Raw genomic sequence first — 20,691 nt, forward strand, 5'->3', positions numbered from 1 at the left:
AGCATATTTATGATTGTCGTATAGAAAAATCTTTAGAAATGAAAATGAACACAAACTTTTCAGTTTCTACAACTGCCAATTCATTACGAAAACGTTGTTACTCGTTTTTCTATTCCTAGCCTTCATATAATTTTTATCTGTATCAAAGAAAATTGTGTATTTTTTTTATTTAATTAGATAATGATCTTTTGCAAGGATTGCTTATAAAATCATAATTTATCTACACAACCAAATATCTAATAAAGATAAATAGATCCCTGATAAGCAGAAAACGCTTGTTATGCGAATGAGCATAAATTATTCAATTGAACAAGAAAGCTTTCACTCATTTTCTGGCATTGATCAATACAATTTCGAGAGTAATAACAAAACATGCAAGATTCTGACAAAATTTCAACTTTTCTAGTACATCGGCAGATTTGTTTCTCTTATGAATACACAAGTGAAGGCAAAGCAAGATGGTTCTGGTAGAAAATGAGTCGCAACAAAATGCTTCATACTTCAATGGCTACGGATTACTCTTCAATTTCCTACAATTTTGCGGTATAAATGTTTTAGAATATAAAACAAAACTAATTGGAAAATGGTCCTTAATGAATTCAGTTCTAAAATTTCCTGTTATTCTTATGTATTTGGTTCAAGTGTTCATTACAACATCAGCTATTATAACGATTAGAAGGTTTCATGTTTATACTGCCATCGTTGCGTCTTTTATGGTAGCAAATCTGCTTTCCATAATTATTTGTCACTTAATGAACAAGAAGAAGCGAAAATTAGTAGAGTTACTTATCAAATGTCAAAAAATAAACTTTAGGCTCCAAAGAAATCGAAAAAATCTCAATGCAGCAATAAATATATATTTGGGTTTAATCATCTTGATTACACTTTTATCAGCAATACTTTGTGCAATGAATTTACCGAACTCTGTCTACGAACATACCGTCTCGTATACTCTTTATATTGAATTCGAAATCGACAGTAAAATAGCCATTTTTCTCAATATTATCGTAACTTCTTTAATATTTACCTGCTTGTTCGCGTTTCCGTCAGTAATTGCAGTCTTATGTGGTACTATCTATTATCGTTTTAGTGGACTGCTCTCAAGTTTCAATGACAACATCAAAAATTACGATGTGAGATTTTCTTCTTATGGAATGTTATCAAAACTAGCGGAAAACTACGATCTGCTTTATGACTTATTGCTCACAATCGAAGACGTCTTTTCTCCAGTTGCTTTCTTGCTTCTTTGCTCGCAGATTTTATGTATGTACATATCTCTAGCTAGTTTTGTTCTATTTAACTCCATACATGCTCCGGACAGCATCAAATGGCAATCCATTCCGGGAATAACAATAATTCCAGCAACTTTGATAGGCGTCAACTTATGTGCATCGGCAGTATTATCACAAACACAATACATCAGAACAAGCTTGCAAAAGATGCATAATATCTTAATCAGGGACGTAGAAAAGAATTGGAAATCCGTGCTCCTGCTGAAAGCTATGGAAGAAACAACTTTTCCTCCTTTGACTGCTGGTGGTGTACAGGAAATAAAATGTGGGCTTATATTTTCTGTTTTTGGAAATTTACTTACATATGGATTGCTTGTTATAAATATTAAAATAGAGTAGTCACCGATTTGAAATTACTTCTTCACACTTCCTTCAAAAACGTTTGGAAGAAAATTAAATGTGATAAAGCTGTAGTTTTTTTTTTAATTGATTGATTAAAACTTGATATAAACCCAAAAATCTTTCAATAAGAATTTTTAATGCTTACATCTACCAAATTTATCTTATTTATATATTATGAGATGCGAAATATTTTTGGCACAAATTTATGCTCTTAGAAAATTGCATTGAATGTATTTATATATAATTTCGGTGTATCACCTGCTAATATAAATTTTAAACAGTACGATCTCTTATACTAATAGCCACAAATCTTATCAAGAAAAACTTTCAACAAAAAAAGAAAAAATAACGAAACAAACAAAAAAAAAACATTCTCACTGTTTGTCGTTTCCTACAAAGCATTTTTGTTCTGGTAAATAGGGAAAAAAAATAAACCAGAATTTTAGAAAATGTTTTTAAAACATGAAACTCTTAAACAAATCGGCGTATAAACCGAACAAATGCTCATATTATAATATCTTTCCACCGTTCCTTTGACAAAATGAAAATAAAATTGCATTGTATTTTCCACTGACACTTTAATAACGCATTTTTTAAATGGTTTCACCTGGTCTGCCCTAACTACAAAAGTTCCATGATAAAGAAAAGTGTTTTTCTTTTATTCATTTTTTTATTGGTCAAAGTGGCCTGGTCTATATTCTTTGCTTCGTTGGGAAGAAAAAAAACTTTTGTCTCGCTGTTGACATCAAGAATAATTTTGCTGATGAGTTATTTGACTACCATAAGAATGTCAATGTTAGCATGAGTCAAATAAACAAGGTCTACCTGACTGCAAATATTTATTTTGTTTACTTTTAAAATTTTGATTTATTTCCAAACACAACATAAAAGAAGAAGAAGGAAGAACGATAAAGTTTTTGCCGGACAAATGGCATCACTTTTCTGCTGCCATGTTCCGACTATGAGGTTAATACTCTTATTCGCTACAGCTTTTTTCAAAACTGACCCAAAATGGATGTCAGGATCTGACATGAGATTAAATAAATGCTCGCACCGTTAAGAATTTCTAGATATGTAAAATTTCGAATTACTATTTTCAAATGTTTCCAAAACTAGCTAGAAAATATTTCTAAAATTCATGCACGCCATCTTCACTGAATTTTTCTTCAAATCTGTATGGCAATGGAATCTCAATTAATCCATTGCATGTTTGAATATTATTTTATTAAAGATTTTAAAGATATTAAGAGTTATTGAAAGAAGAAATGTTGCGTCAAAGTAACAAGACTAGTAATCAATAACTAGTGGCTGTTTGATTTGTTATTAATAATTACGTATAATTAGGAATTTAATAAATTTATCTGCTCAAATTTTACTCACAATATTTCTTTATAAGCAATTGTGATTTCTGAGCTGTAAAGACATTCATTGGGGACTGCAAGCACCCCAAAAGTAGGAGTTTGGTCTACCTACTTAGTAGGAGGTCTCGAGGTCTACCATATATGAATAATTCTGTTTAAGACAGAATGAGGCTATAATTCTCAATTTTCAAAATGAAATACCTTTGGTATTCAGTGCCTTAATCCTCTCCATCAATTAAAGGAAAGACAAGAAAATTTCATTGTATTGAGGACCTCATAATTTTAATCAATGTTTTAAAAATGAGAATAATAACGAAATCTACAATGCATTTCAAAAATCCCATCACATCTAGATCTCAATAGATGAATGCCAATAAGGCAAAACTTTTAAACACATTGAACTGCAATGTTTTTTGGGGACTGCCTCTTAATCACCGAGAATCTTGCTACTCACAAGGCAGCAGCACGTTCTTTTTCCCACCGGAATGCGTATTCAAAAACAATTATAAGAAAATTTGAGAAGTGAATAACTCTAATTCGAATGTCATAAATTCTGAAGATTAGAACCAGAAAAGTGTCGACAGCAGAAAGAAAAAGCAGCGGGTCTCCCAGAAACTGTCTTGCATACACGCAAATAAATGATTGTGTGGATTACTAACCACATGTCACTGGCGAGTAACAGTTACGAAAGAACCTATTAGATTGTGAAGTTTGGCGATTTTTTGAGGGGGGAGGGTGATTAATCGCAGGGACGTTTTTACTATATAAGCACCAGAAAACCGAAAGTATATTTTGAACATCTTTTCTGACCAATTAAAACTAAAATTTGACACAAAACTATAATTATAGTCCCAAAATACGTAGAAAATTTTATTCCTTTAAATCATTACATTACATGCTTGTGAAAATATAGACCGTCAGATGATTCCCACCTTGATGGATTTGATTTCAAATTTGATTCGTATCTACATCTTAGATGTTAAATGGGTGTACTGAATTTTATTCATTTAGCCTTCGTTCTGTAATCATCATGTTCATTTAAAATTGCACAGTTGAACAGACAAAATTTTGGTGAATCGACATCATACAAAATTTGATAGCAGTTTTGAAATTTAGAGTAGATACGATATATAAAATCTCATCCATCTAGTTCAATATGTAATTAACTTATCATATTCACAAACAGACAGCAATTATTCCAAAAATGTGCTTTTCGGATTCAATGGACATTTGAAATATAGAGATTCGTCAAAAAGCTCGAATTCGAATTTTTCAACGATTACAGTATTTTTCTATTTGTATATTTTGTATACGATAAAATAAAAATGAATTTTGGTTAATCTATTTCATGATGTATGACATAACGAGAATAAATGACTCCCAGAACATATATATTTTTTTTTCACTTCCACCCGTCAACAACTGAATAATTGTAAACTTGTCCAAGGAATGCAATAACTCTCAATCCTTTAGCAGAACTGGTTATAAAAATCGGCTTAAAATCACTCTTATTTTGTCCCTACGGTGCCCCTAAGTCTAATAGTGGGGATGTCTGTTCTCTCATTGCACCAACCTTCTCGTTGCTATGCCACTGACACGATAAGTAGCGTTCCACTCTTTTATAAAAACGAGCAAAAAATGATAGAAAATTCACTGGATAACTTTCACAATTTTATGATATTTGATTAGATTACAAGATTCTTTAAATTTATGATTTAAAAAAAGTAAAATCTTTGCTCTGAATGTCTGCGGGTTCATTCCACGAAAAGGAATGCAATACTTCCTTGTCGATTAGCCTTATCAAAAAGGTGAAAAAGTCAAGCAGGCAGACATTGTTTCCTATCCGGAATGGCTTTGTTCCTGTTTGCTTACAGGTGCTATAGAGATGGTTTTTCCATATTTTTTCTTCTTCGTAGATTGGATGTTATCTCTTTGGGAAGTACGGATTTTTAACTTTAAAAACGTTGTTGAAGTGATTTCTTCAATCAAACAGTTTTGCATGCTGCAGAGAAGAAGATCTGTCTTTACTTAAACATGTAAGTTTATTTTATTACATTTATTTATTACATGGAGGAAGTCTGAATGTGTATGTGTCTTGCGTGCTTCTCTCTCTCTGTGTGTGTGTGTGTGTGTCTGTCTATCTCTGTGTGCCTGTGTGTATGTCTCTCTCTCTCTCTCTCTCTCTGTGTGTGTGTGTCTGTCTGTCTGTCTATCTCTGTGTGCCTGTGTGTATGTCTCCCTCTCTCACTCTGTGTGTGTGTGTGTCTGTCTCTCTCTCTGAGTCCGTGTGTATGTCTATCTCTCTTTTTCTCTCCCTCTCTCTCTCTTTCTCTCTCTCTCTGTGTGTGTGTGTATCTTTCTATCTCTCTCTGTGTGCCTGTGTGTATGTCTCTCTCTCTCTCTCTCTCTCTCTGTGTGTGCATGTGTGTATGTCTCTCTCTCCCTCTCTCTCTCTCTCTCTCTCTCTGTGTGTGTGCATGTGTGTATGTCTCTCTCTCCCTCTCTCTCTCTCTCTCTCTGTGTGTGTGTGTGAGTGAGTGAGTGAGAGAGAGAGAGAGAGAAGGCGCTCCTCAGAGTAATGTTTATTACATGGAAGAAGTGTGTGTGTCTTGTCTGTCTTGTGTGTATATGTCTCTCTCCGTGTGTATGTGTCTTTTTCTCTCTGTATCTGTGTGCCTGTGTATGTGTTTGTGTGTATGTCTGTGTCTGTGTGTGAGAGAGAAAGAAAGAGAGAGAATATGTCCCTCGGAGCAAGCTTTAAGTAATTAAAAATTAAATAAAATTCTGGCATTTTCCCACAATTATTTCCGAAACTATTATAGCAAAAAAATAATTTTGACATTATCTTAAATTTTAAAAATTATATTTTCAATTATGCAAAAAAAATTTCAATCAATTTTTAAAAAAATATTTTAAGTATTTACTTTTTACTGAAATATATTTTATTATTGCAGTGAAATTCAAATCATTTTAGTTGTTGCTACTGATGTATCATTCTGATTTTTTTTTCTGTTATTGATGATCAAGATTTCAAAATTCGGTTTAATTTTCCATATTGAGTGTATAAGGTGTAATTTTAATAAAAATTTGAAATTTTGTTATTACTATTAAGGTTTGATTTCAGAAACAAACAATAATTTTAAAAAAAACTTTTAAGCATGTTTCTGTAAGCTTTAATGCTGCTGTTCTTTTCTATCGCATAACTGGATGCATAAAGATATGGGTAAAAATCGGAAAATTGCATAGCAGAATGAACAAAATGGTGTAAGACTATATATATATACAAAATTTAAAATTTAAAAATATTTTGCTAAGACAACCATTATTTAATTGAAATTTTCAATAGCTATTCATTCCGGTGAACTAAATGATCGCCAAAGGCGCTGAGTCGGAAATAAATTGAAACACACACAAAAAAAATTAGAAATGAACGTTTATTAGTATATTCAAAAGTAGAACTATAGTTTAATTATTTTTACTGTTAAATTTTTAATTTATAACTTTTATTATTAATAGTAATTTTATTTATTTATTTATCATTATAATTATAGTTAATTATAATGATGATAGATTCAATACTTTATATGTTCTTTACCAGCTGTTGCCATTATTCAAATTCAAGTTTTATTAAATTCTTGATCAACTGATAGTTTAGATCTGTTACTTGTAAAATTTTATGCAGCCACTGAAAAATCTTAAGAATACAAAAAAATTCAAAAATATATCACATAAAAAAGTGAATGTAGAATTGATTACGAAATATAATCTCTAAAAGCATAAAACAATAAGCATAAAACAAGATAAATAAAAGTGCATGCAAAAAAAATGCATTTAACATGTTTGGATATTTTGTGATATTTAACATCGTAAATTAATTATAGTATGGACATTAAATCGCTTCCATAATTACAATTTTTCTTATGGTCTCTTTTATGGGGAAAAGGAACAAGTCCACAATTAAACACTAAAATTATTTTATTTCGATATTTTTATTCTTCCTATTTAAATCGCTATATGTCTGATTTATCTGTTTTAAATCAATTTCAGTAGATATTTTTTTTTCTTGTGTCATGTTAAGTTCATCAACGTTTCTATGTTTTTTATCGCACCTTGAAAAGATGATCGAATGCTTTCCTCGCTTTCTTTTACATTCCCATAGCTTTCCTTTATTTTCGGCTAGCAAGGTATCCTCAATACAATCTTCAATTGTGCATATTTAAATAGCCGAGTCAGGGCCGAATTCGGCCAAAGAAGTAACTGCCTGTGGACCCACAACATTAGATACCTTAAATATCAATAAATTTCTTTTGCGATATTTCCAGAATATATTAATCTTATGATTTCAGTTAATTTATAATTACTCTGCACTCAAACAGATTCAAATTAAAATAAAGCATCGTTTGAAAGTATAATTCATTCTAAAATTCTTAGTTAATTATTTTACGAGTTTTATATTATTCTGTTTAAAAACTAAATAACATATTGATTTTTAATTGTCTGATTCAGTAATTAAATAGAATTCAGATTGTGTTCAAAAGTTTATTATTAATTATTATTATTATGTCCAAATTGTTTTTAAATGTAAATTTTACTTTTGTTATGCATGAAAGATTGAAAGTAATTCTCTGAAAAAAAAGCTGTAATTGATTGTTTTGTCATTTTATCAAAATGTGTTACTTGAAACTACTTTATGGAGAATTAAAATCAATAAAAGATGTCTATTAAAGAAAGTTGCAGTTCCCCCGAAACTTCTTTTACCTAAATAACACTTAGCCTAATTTTATCCTACTCCAAATTGTGTTTTAAAAATATCGAAACGTGCTCTATCCTCAAAGCTAAATCATTTAGAGAGAAGATGCTCAGCAGATAATGATCTTGATCCATTACATGCATGCGTTGAAAGTTGAAGGTCATAACTCCCGCCAAGGCCGTCTTTAAAAATGGACCTCAGAACATCAATCAGAAATGAATTTTATTTCATAACCAGAATTAATTCAGAGCCTAAAGTTTTATAGCTCGTCCTTGTTTGTTGTAATATAATTAAAAAAAAAAACGTTTCTTTTTTTTATGTTTGAAATCAAAACTTGACATCTATCTAGAATTTTAGTAACCAGATCGCATAGTAGTCTCCTGTATCTTACTGAATTTTTTAGTAATAATGTTCATATATGAGTGCAATTACACAGACAGATAGACAGTCAATCATTGTATGAATCTAATCTGATGATCAAAATTTCAGGTTCTACTTTCTAATTTTGTTATTGATCCTGAATGTTGCAAATACACAAAACCCTGGAAATGCAACTGCCAGCTGTGAGCAAAAGGAAAGGTCCATGTCATATTTAGATGTGGCCGGAGATATGATAGCAAAAGCAAAGGCCAACTACCCAATATGTGAGTATAAATGTTTCTCCTAGATACAGTAATTATAAATAAGATTTACAAGAATTGAAAATTTAATGTCCGCAACTACAGAGTTACAGACGATGCAATATGGGTATTAGCTTTGTAAAATGTTCATTGGTGGTTTAGTGTTTCATTTTCAATTTTCAAGGAAATTTTAATAACAATAATAATTTTTAGCAATCTTTTAACCGAAGTAAAATCTCAGTTCTTGCTAGTTTTATTAAAATTGGTGATTCCCTTGCATACAAAGCTCAAAGAATAGTCGTGGTAAATCTCATAATATTTCTGACTTCTCAAGTTTGGTATATGCCTCATGTGACACATAACAGTCATCACTGTTATGTTTTCACTATTCACTATGCACAGTTTCTCACTATCCAATAATAGTAACAATTATTTTTCCTTACCTTCCACAACAGTTCCTCCTTTCACACTTTTTCAAAAAGTTTGAAACCTTTATAACCCATCGTTATTGTCACAAGCGTTATGTATAAACTTCCACGGATGTGAAAGAGGCAAACGGCCAGTACCAATTCCTTTGAGGATTCGAATGAAATAGATTGTCGTTTTCTAAATCTTCGAAACAATAAGATAGCAAAGACGTTCTATGCACATTATTTTCATAAGTATGGAAATCATAGATCACCTAAAGCCTTCATCGTTGATAATTCGGAGGAGCAGTTAATCGCGTTAAGAATTTCTGGAGCAATACGATAAAGGCGGTATGGGTCGAAGGGGAAAAGTATAGATCGCTTCAAATAAAATCAGATCCTTTTATGATTCGGATGAAGGTAATTTAATGCTTTGAAATCTCTAGAACAGTAAAGTAACAAATGGATTGTGTATCAATTCTTTATTTTTCGGTATGGAAGGCATAGATCACTTGAAACAGTATCAGTTCCTATCGCTTTAAAAATCTTTAGAACAATGTGATATCAAAGAGTTATGTACGTATTGTGTACATATGGGAAGAATAGATCATATAAAGTAATACAGCTCCTTTGAAGATTCGAATGAAACAATTTATTGCGTTAAGAATTTCTTCAAAAATATGGTAATAAATGCATACGTTATATACAGATAATTTCCATGGATATGGAAGATATAGATAAAACAGTATCAGCTTTCTTGGTGATTCGAATGCAGCGATCTTCCGCTTTAAGAAATTTTTTTAAATATGGTAGCAAAGACGTTGTGTACAAATAATTCACATGGATGTGGAAGGTTTAGATCGCTTCAGGTAATACCAGCTCCATTGATGATTCGGGTGAAGTAGTTTATCTCTTTAAGAATCTCTAGAACAGTAAAGTAGCAAATACATTGTGTACAAATTATTTCTATAGCTGTTATAAATCACTTGATGCAATACTTTTGTCTATGATGATTCGGAAAAGTTCTTCAATAGGGTATCAAATACTATGACTTGTATTCCTTCAGGGCTCCTTGAGTTTCATCTTTGAAATACAATCAGAATCATAGGAACTAAATCCGGTGTTCAGAGGATAGTAGAGCAACTACCAGTCCAAGCGAGTTAAAGCCAAATTTCAAATATAATTCGTTCGAATTGTTCCAGAAACTCTTCAAGCAGTATTCCGTTTAAAATGAATCATCAAAAGAAATGGTACTACATCATATATTCTACAGTTTTCGTGTCGATTTAAAGCATATAATGCTGGTGATTATATAGAAAGACTGCGAAGAATTCAAGCTAATGTTAATGTTATATCAGCTGTAATTATATGATTGTCAATATTAAATTTACAAATTTGACACAAATAACAGTTAGCTAACTAAAATGATTTAATTCTTGAAGGTCCATCAATGGCTCAGAATTCAACGTTCAAACCAGTGGACTGTGAAGAAGTATTACGCAACGGACCTAGGAAAAGTGGCGTCTACACCATATGGCCGAGAAACAGGGTGACAGAAGATAAATCATTGGAGGTGTATTGCGATATGGACACGGATGGAGGAGGATGGACGGTCAGTTGCAAATGTTTTTTCTTTATTTAGCATGATAATGTTTATAGGCTAGCATACTACCTGTAAATTATGTCATGTATGATGCAAAAGTCGTTCAAAATACTCTACAAGTCAAACTGTTAAGCCTAGATCTACCAAATTTACATTGTGTCATGCATGATGCAAAAGTCAAACAAAATACTCTAGAAGTCAAAGCATTGGACCTAGATTACCAAATTTACTACTTCATGCATGATGGAAAAGTCATAAAAAGTCTCTGCAGTTCAAACCGTTGAACCTAGATTACCAAATTTACTACTTCATGCATGATGTAAAAGTCATAAAAAGTCTCTGCAGTTCAAACCGTTGAACCTAGATTTACCAAATTTACATTGTGCCATGCATAATGCAAAAGTCATACAAAATACGCTACAAGTCAGAGCGTTATACCTAGACGTACCCAATTTACACTGCGTCATGCATGATGCAAAAGTCATAGAAAATCTCAACCGGTAAAATCGTTGAACCTAGATCTTCCAAATTTACATTGTACCATACATGATGCAATGATGATAAAAGATGGTCTACAAGTTCAGACCATTGAACCTTGATCTACCATATTTGGCAAGTAAATTTTTCAGGATACTAGGTGATCACTACGAAATGTTTTTCGAAGCTTTAATAAGATTTTTTGTAATTTTTTTTAATTAATCACAATTTTAATGTTTTAAATGGTTAAAATTCATTTTCACCCAGTTTTAAAAACCGAAAATATTAATAATTTTCAATATTAATTTTATTTCTATTACAAATTTTTCCTTTAATTAAAAAATGTAATATTCTTATGTATATTTTGCAATATTATTTTTCATTGTTTTAACTACTGTGTTTAAACACACACATACGTTCTACGACAATTGTTATTGTTATAATTTAGAGTAAATTTTCAAAAATAATACAAAGCTCAAAAAAGACCAATAGCTTGAAAAATTAAGAAAACATCACAGTATATAAATTTATAATATTTAAACAATAAAGAAAAGATTTTATTACATGATAATTGTATTAAGGTTGGCATTCATTTCGTGCAAAAAGGCGTAATGTGTTCCGCAGCGACCATTATGTAAAAAAACCGTTACGCACAGAATGAATTTGATCCAAATCCAACAACAGGTTGAATGTCTGTCTGTTTGTACTTTCATAAACACGTGAACATGATAATTCAAGAACCTAATAACTTAAGGTATCCGACTACGTTGAAAACACTGGTTATCGACCACATTGGCCAATTCTTTTTTTATTATTATTTCTTGTAGTTCAGGCTTTCCTCTTTCCAAAATAGTATTTTCCAGGAAGAGGAAGGTCTGATCTATCATCCAGGAGAATTTTAAACAATTTTTTAGCTAAATTTTTTTTTTTTACTTCAATTTTCTCAAACTTTAATTTTCATAAAAATTATCCAACGTTAACATGATATCTCAAAAACTAATAGAGGTATTTACATAAAAATTTCAGTATTTGTTTTAAATACTGTGGGCAATGAAATGAACCAAAAGTTTTATTGTTGGTGAAATAGTTTTTCATTTATAGGTGTTTTTAGAAAAATTAAGTTGTAAATTTACGGAAAAAATGTATATATATACGCATATTTTTACCCATAATTTCTTTGCATTTCAAAATGTTTCTTAGATTTTGTTCATTTCATTCATCTTTATATTCTATAACTTGTGTACAAAGAAAAATAGGATTGCTTCTTTACAATTTTGTGTAGAGTGTTAACCATTTAGGTTAAATTTCATTAAAATTTACTACACATTTTCCTATTTCTCAAAATATATTATATTTCCAAATAATTTTTTTGTATATATAGTGTTTATAATTGACAATACATCTAAAATCCATAAATAGTTTTTAAAAAATCCAATTTTTCAAAAATATTGCTTCGAACGTAGTCGGTTACCTTAAATATATGAAATTCCATATGGACTGTTACTACAAGTGCAGTTTTGTGTCAACTTTTTGTTTCAATCGGTTGGGAAAAACGTATCTAAAACACAAATTCGATTTCTAGATACCATTAAAGACACGCCTGGGATTAATCGCTAAAAAATTCGTCAAGGGTGATACCATAGATTCAGTAAAAATACTAAATTCGCACCAAAATAACATTTCGTAACTATTATACGCCATTGCCATTCAAGGCGTTCTCTGGCATAGCAAATTTATCACAGAGTAGGCTGAGAAGTTTTTTTTTTGGGGGGGGGGGACTACTCCCGCTGATTTAATTTACATCTTTGGCTTTATTCAGAAAATGTAACATATTTATTTCTTTAACCTCTCTTACAGGTTATACAGCGCAGAGGAAATTTCAGCAGACCAAATGATTACTTCTTCAAGGATTGGGCAAATTACAAGAAAGGCTTTGGCGACATAGAAAAGGACTTTTGGTTAGGTAAAATTTAGAGAGTATGAATTTGTTTCGCAAAGAAGCATCCAAATTAAGAAATTCGTCATGAGGGTTGGCCCGTAATTCTGAAAGAATTATTTAGAGTGGCCATTCTAATCGTGACCCTGTACTAAGACCATTCGAGATTAGAAAAAAGCTTAAAATGGCTTAAGAATAATGATTTATGTTCATTGAGTCAAAAAATGAATTGCTGTAAAATTTGAAATAAAAATTCTAAATTTTTATGCAATCCATTGATCTTATTAGTCATATTTAGTAAAATATTACTGACACATAATCTATTTTATGCAAAAAAAAATTCACAGTTCTGCGACTAAAACTAAGTTACAAAACACTGAATATCATTATTTTAAATTATTTTTTACCACTCAATGAACCACTTCAAGAAACATCTATATATCAACGCATGGATGTCGCTTGATGGCATTTATTAAGGAGAATCAATTTGAATTAAAAAATATAAATAATATAGTATTTAATAAATAAAAAAATGATAACTATTATACTGTACATCGCTTGGAAAGGAAAAAAATAAAAACCGAAGGAAGAATAAAAACTAAGAACCACAATTTAAAAAAAAAAATGAATATATGCCAACAGCAAAAAGAAAATTAAATGTTGCCAAACAAAAATATACAAGAAATTTACAAATGAGGAATATAATCACAAATTTCCAACTACAACATTTTCTCGAGACCCTGTAGCTAAGACACCTATTAATTAAAGTAAATAATGAAATCTAAAGCTATGGAATTCTCTCAATTTTAGTCGCAGAAAAGCGAAACTTTTCTGTTTAAATAATTAATATGTAAAAAATATTTTATGACTAATATATGACTTTTACTGACTCAAATCACTTAAAATCTTATTTATCACATTGTTTAGAGCGCTTTCTTATTGGAAGTATATGCCTAGCTCTAATTGTTTTGAAAATAAGTAGTGAACCAAGATTTGATGAACAGTCTATATACTATAACATACATTATTATAAGAAATTTTGTTATTTTCATCATCATTTCTTCTGAGTATGAATTTATTTTATATACAGCAAAAAAATAAAGTAGAAATTTTAAATTAAATTATGGTAAGAAATAATTGAATAATCTTTCTTTGACTCTCTCGTATATTTACACAACACGCCATTATAAAGTAGACATCATGACTTCGTCGTGACAATCGAAAATTCACTTCTAACTGATTAGTTCAAACGTTGATACATACCTACAATATTTACATTTTTTGTACGAAAGCAGAGCATTGAATTATATCTCTATAACTCGTCGTCTACTGGTCCAATGTTTATGCCTGTATTTGTTAGTTTTACTATAGGTAACCACTAAAATTATTTATTTTTGCCTTAAATGTGTACTGAAAATACATAAATAAGATTTCATAATGTTTACTTGTAATAAAAATGTGTGTGTGTGTGTGTGTGTGTGTGTGTGTGTGTGTGTGTGTGTGTGTGTGTGTGTGTGTGTGTGTGTGTATGCTCGTACGTGCATCTTCCAAATACTTTACAAAAGTTTTCCAAAAATTTGAAAGAATTCGAACTGTCTCCTTTTTGTTGCAAATCTTTCAGTTGTAACATTCAATAAATAAAAATAATGACTAAGTGTTTTGTTGAAAAAAGATTTTTTTTCTTTTCAGGAAATGACTTTATATTTGCCTTGAGCAATCAAAGACCTTACTCCATCCGATTTGACCTGAAAGCTGTTGATGGGGAAAAAAGATACGCTCTGTACGATTCATTTTGGATTGATGATGAAGAGCATAAATACATTTTGCACATCACAGACTACAGTGGCGACGCAGGTACAGTAACTATTCATGGATAAGTCAAAGAGTTGCTGAAAAACTTCCAATTAGCAACACCGGATTAGCTAATGCAATGTAATTATAAAAAATGCAAGTCTCAAAACTATCTTCTCTCTCTTTAATCTCCAGAGCCAAACCTTTTTTTTTCCATCAACATATTTGAAATAATAATACTAAAAAAACTAATACCCCAACCCCAATCATTTGTCCAATTTTGTCAATTTTTACTTTATGTGAAAGCTGGTGACCTTTAGATGCGTTACTAATAGTCACCTTTCACCACCCACCCCTGTCCTCATTTTTATCAGTCTTCATTTTCTAGAAAAATCTCTTTATATATTTTTTCTTAGTGAAAAAAACAAAACAAAACAGACATTTCCCCATCCCCAATCATTTCACCTATATCGCCAATTTTTATTTCATACGAAAGTATTATTCTGGATGCCTCATTATTGGTAGTCTGTACTTCCACAATTCTCTATAATTTCTAAAAATATCACAAAATGTTTTCTTGACAGAGCCTCTAGTCCCAACAACTTCACCCATGCAAGAGTTGCTAACCAATTAAAACTTTCTATGATTACCGTGCAAGTCAATTTTAAAATAGTTCTTTCTTTTGCTGCAATAAGATGTAGTTCAGCAAAATTAATTGATATGATTAAATTTATTAATATGGCGAACAACTAGTCGCCGAAGGCAGCAAGTTTTAATTAATTTTTATGCAAGAAGTTTTTCCTTACAAATAGTATGACAAATTGTATTATCGAAGCATTTAACCAGTTAACTGCAAAATTTATTTTTAAATTCTCTCAAGTCCCCCTTTTTAAAGTCAAACGATGAAGTATATAAAAAATCATACGCAATACAAATAATTGCATAGTAAATAAGATTTATTTTTATTTGATTAAAAAATTATACATCGATTTATCAAAAATGAAGATTTGTATTGACATGCATACACGTCGAACGCACTTAATTGGTTAATTGAGGGACATCGTCAAGAGTTTTGATTTAGAGAAATTAAAATTTTAAGCGTAACAAGTAGAAAATGTATTGAAGAATAAAATTCTGCATAAATAATAAAATGAAAATACAAGGAAAGAAGTCCAAAACGGAACGTAAGGTTTCTGTAATGCATTTGATTTAAACTTTAATGCAAATCTAGAGTTTTAGTAGTTAAAGCCATAAGCCAAATTTCATCTAATTAGCATTTTTGAATTATTGTGTTCACAAGCACATGGACAGATAAATAATAGACAGACTCTTATAGCAGCGGTTTTTTAAATTCTGTGTTACATAATAAGAACTAAAATTTTATGCAAAATTCAAATATATGTACCAAAAACTTTTATTTTGCATTCCTTTTCAGTATTTATTAAAAAATTTGTATAAAAATTTATCATTAAAATAATGTAAAACTTTTAGTAGTATATGTATCAGAGATTAAGACATCCCGCCATAGAGCTACTTTGTCCAAAATTTGATGGACATTTATAAATTTAGTGTAAATATAGCATATCAAGTTTCAACTGTCTGGTTTGTTCTTTTGGATTATCATGCCCACAGACAGACAAATACAATTCCAAAAATGTCTTTTTAACACTCAAAAAAGTCTGAAACATAGAAATTAAAATGGCATCAGAAAGTAAGTTTTTCGCGGAGGATAAAAAGAAAACGTAACTTTCTGGACAAATTTATTGCAATAAATACAGCAATATTTCAGCTACTTCTTAGAATAATAACCACCGGAATTGTAACAATTTCGATACCGTGGTATAAATTTTTGTAGTCAGTGCATAAAAATCTGCCACCTGAAAATGAAATCAAAGTGTCACAGTTCTCTGGGCATCTTCTCTGTGTTAAAGCGATGACCAGACACGAATTTCTTCAATAATTATAACAGGTGGAAATCGTTGGAAGCTAGACCTAGACTTCTTATGTACAGCCGACATTCTAACACTAAACGAAGCAATATAGACCTCAAGACCGAGGCTATAAAGTGGATGGTCAAGCAACTTCCAACGGATCTTCTATAGCTGAAGTTTTTATGGAATTTGCCGTGTACAGGAGGGCCTTGTCACATATCAACACAATGACAGCATAGAACATCCCATACATTTCGTTCTGAATGGATCGTCGCAACTTCTGTAGTTAAGCTAGGTCATGAACCTTTAGCATTCAGTGTCTAGTCTCACAGTCAACGGGAGGAAAAAATGAGAGCAGACATCTTCGACACTGTCAGAAGCGGCCGGGAAGTTACAACCACTGCATATGATAACCATACCCATAATCTACCATCTTTGGGGATGGGGGGGGGGGCTTACTTTCTGGATAACCCTCGCACATCAATACTTTCGGATTGGTCCTTTTGACTGTTACAATACTACTTTGTATACGAAGAAATAAAAAGGGCGTAGCATAGAACAGAGGAAAACAGCATGAAGTTACATGTTAGGTGTCATACGCCATTCTACTCGTAGATCATAGACAGTATGCAATTACATGTTAGGTACTATGCACCACATGACTGTACAGCATGTGAATGGTTTCTACTAAATTCTGTTCTCTGGATTAGTCGTTTTATTTATCTATATATTATTTTCCAGGTGATTCAATGAACACACACAACAACCAAAAGTTCTCCACAAAAGATCAAGAAAACGACAATCAAAAGGAACAGAATTGTGCGCTGTTGTACAAAGGTGGCTGGTGGTATAACGTGTGCCATCTTGCTAACCTGAACGGCCTTTATCTGAGAGGACGTCATGAGAGCTTTGCCGATGGAGTCAACTGGCATAGTTGGAAAGGTTACCATGAATCTTTGGACACCTCAGAAATGAAGATACGTCCCAAAAATTTTAGAAAAACTGCCATCCGTAATGACGAAACGCCAATGTGATTGATGATGTTTCAATTGCTTGCTTAGTTACAATGTTTTTAAAATGCTTTTGGAAAACTTGAAATAAAAATAATATCCCATCTATATTTGCTCGAAGTTATTTTAATCACTAATGTTAATCAATAAGAAATGTATTTCTGTCAGTCAAATGAAAGAAAAGATAATCAAAATTGTGACAAAGAGAATGCGAAATCTAACATCAAAGTTACTTCTACATCAATGATAAATGTATACAATTCATAATAGATGGCGTTGCTTATTCTTCCACCAAGATCCAATGTTTATGTCTGTGTTTGCTAATATTAACTATAGGCAACCACTAAAACTTTTTGCTGTAAATAAGTATTGTAAATAACATGAATAAAGTTTCGTAATCTTTACTTATAATAAATAATTTCATAATAATTGCTTATAATACCCACATACGCGACGACAGTGTGGCGAATCTGATTAAAAAATTTCATTTAAACTAACTTTCAGATAATTTTAAAAAGGAGTAATTAAAAAGTTTACTTTTTAATTAAAAGGTTGTTTTTAAAAAGCGGTAAATATTCAAAATTAGGGATTCTATGTGCAATAGACTATCCTATCACTCCATTCACCAAACTTTCAATGAGACACATAAACCTTCATTTTTATCCCCCCCCCATTTTTTAAAATTTTTTAACACATGTAACTTTTTTTTTTCTAAACTCGATTACAGATATATTTCGCGTTTCTCTACATTATTTTAAAAAACGTGTGTTTTGGCGCTTTACAGTTCAGACTTGATATATAGTGTATATTTTGTAAGGTGAAAATGTCCACCTCGGTGAGATTTCTTTGAAATTTTAATTAGAACTGATTTCCTTTTCATTAATTCAACGTTAAGCAAATCTGGTATTTTTCCACGGTAACTCACGAAAATAATGAGCACAAAAACTAGTCTTGCCAGAGAACGCCTTGAATGGCACTGGTGTGCAATAGTTACGAACTATTAACTTTTTGCTTGAAATTAGCATTTTTACTGAATTTATCATGTCATCCACGGCCAGTTTTTTTTTTTTTTTTTTTTCCCCAGATTTATTTCCGACATGCGGTTAACAGTATCCAAAAATCGAATTTGTACTTTAGACATGTTTTCCTCAATGGATTAAAACAAAGTTTTGACACAAAACTACACTTGTAGTCACAAAATCCCATACCAAATTTGATATATTCAAGTCATTATTTTTTAAAATTATCGCGTTAACAAGTTTCTTAAAGTACAGACCAACAAAGTCAACCTATTGTTGGTTTTGTATCAAATTTTGACCAGTGTCTACACTATAGATGTTAGATCTGTTTACCGAATTTTATCTATCTAGTACTCTCCATTTTGTAATTATCGTGTTAACTTATATTCGAACAGCCGGACAGATGGACTTCCTCTGAATAGGCTTTACTCAAAATTGGTAGAAATCTGCAAATTCGGTGCAAAGACTACATACTAAATTTCAACCGTCTAGCTAAAAATGTTTATTGTCCCAGACAGACAGACGGACGGACATTTTCCAAAAATGTGATTTTTCGAACTCAGGGAGGACTAGAACGTAGAGATTAGTCAAAATCTTGAGTTCGAATTTTTTGACGATTACTATACTTTCTCTCTACTACATATACAAAAAAGTAAAAAGAAGAAAAAAAAGCCATGAAAGAAATTGCTGGTCTAGTCTCTAGTCTTAAAACTAATTGTTTCACAACAGTCCATTAAACTTTCAGTTTCCGAATTAAAGTGAATACTTATATCGAATTTCTCACCCTGTCTTAAAAATTGTAGGCTTTCATCAAATGAAACATTTTATGAACTTGTTAAGATTTAAAATCATGACACTGTTTTCAACCGCTAGATCTTAAATACCAAATCTCGCGATTCATTGTTTCAGTTTAGCAGTACAACTATGTTCTTAAGTCTAGCCTGATCTCAAAAAACAAATCATATAATGAAATTTGTATGTTAATTTACTCCAGAGTAAAGTTTTCTCGTAATAATTTCTCCATTGCCCTCCATCGCTTTTTATAATGTTAAAATGAAAAAATTTTTACAGAAGCAAACTCTTCTTAATATCTGATCATTCGTTTTAAATTATTTTTGGACCGTTACAAAATATGCATTCAAATCTCGTATATGGCCACCAATCAAAGGGAAATTTCAAACACTAACATTTCATTATCTAGCCCTTTATCGATTAAGACTTAACACAAAATCTGTTTTCTGTTTTTTTTTTTTTTTTTTTTTTTAATAAATCAACGTTTTTTTCTCAAAAAATCAGAATTCACATTTAATAGATTTTCAGGAGGCGAAGGTCTTCTAAGAGTTGGTCTTTTGTAGCTCAAGTTATTTAGAGGAACGGAGGTTTAAAAAAACAAAAAAAGCGGGAGAGGTCTTCCGAAAACTTTCTCGCATACTTTCTAGTAAACTTGTCATGCCAGGAAACGCCTTGCATGGAATTCGCGAACAGTATTACGAAATATTAATTTTTGGCGTGAATTTAGCATTTTTACTAAATCTATCGTGTCATCCTTGGCGAGTTATTTGGCGTCGATTAATCCCTGGCATGCATTAATAGCATCTAAAAATCGAATTTGTGTTTGAGAACGCTTTTCTCAATCGAATGAAACCAAAATTTGACATAAAACTGCACATGTAGTGATAAATTCTCATATCTAATTTGATATATTTTAGTCACTGCGTTTTTGAATTATCGCGTTTACACGTTTCTGAATATACAGACTGACAGACAGTCAACTCATAATCGGATTTGAATCAAAATTTAACAGGTGTCTATACTATAGATGTAAAATCTGTGCACCGAATTTTATCTATCTAAATATTTTCATTTTTTAGTTGTAATTTTAAATTATATTCGAACAGATTAAGACAGACTTTCTGTGAACAGATGTTGCACAAAATTTGATAGAAACCAGCAAATTCGATGAAAAGACCGTATGCCAAATTTCAATCGTCTAGCTGAAAGTGTTTTTGAATTATCTTTCTCACGTTCAGATATTTTTCAAAAATGTGTTTTTCAAACTCTAAAAGGTCTGTAGTCGATCCTCATAAAAAATATGAATATGAGAATTTGCTATGATATTAAACTGATTAATGATGACTTAAGGAAAGTAAAA

The 20,691-nt window shown here is 31.1% G+C and overlaps 1 protein-coding gene across 1 annotated transcript; it reads left to right on the plus strand.

Moving 5' to 3' along the window:
* The first annotated feature begins 4,892 nt into the window (after positions 1-4,892).
* LOC129984698 (techylectin-like protein) lies at positions 4,893-17,628 on the plus strand. The gene is made up of 6 exons (XM_056094637.1): positions 4,893-5,031; positions 8,235-8,389; positions 10,215-10,384; positions 12,710-12,815; positions 14,478-14,642; positions 17,252-17,628. Coding segments are annotated over exons 1-6 (891 nt in total). The 5' UTR covers positions 4,893-5,029; the 3' UTR covers positions 17,545-17,628.
* The last annotated feature ends 3,063 nt before the right edge of the window (positions 17,629-20,691 follow it).

This window comes from Argiope bruennichi, chromosome 9 (genome assembly GCF_947563725.1).
Source record: "Argiope bruennichi chromosome 9, qqArgBrue1.1, whole genome shotgun sequence".
NCBI classification, from domain to species: domain Eukaryota; kingdom Metazoa; phylum Arthropoda; class Arachnida; order Araneae; family Araneidae; genus Argiope; species Argiope bruennichi.

What these genes read in the sequence shown, in the direction of transcription:
- LOC129984698 (XM_056094637.1), top strand. An exon ending in CGGATGGAGGAGGATGGACG is followed by an intron (nt 10,385 to 12,709) that starts GTCAGTTGCAAA and finishes CCTCTCTTACAG; the next exon opens with GTTATACAGCGCAGAGGAAA. An exon ending in AGACTACAGTGGCGACGCAG is followed by an intron (nt 14,643 to 17,251) that starts GTACAGTAACTA and finishes ATTATTTTCCAG; the next exon opens with GTGATTCAATGAACACACAC.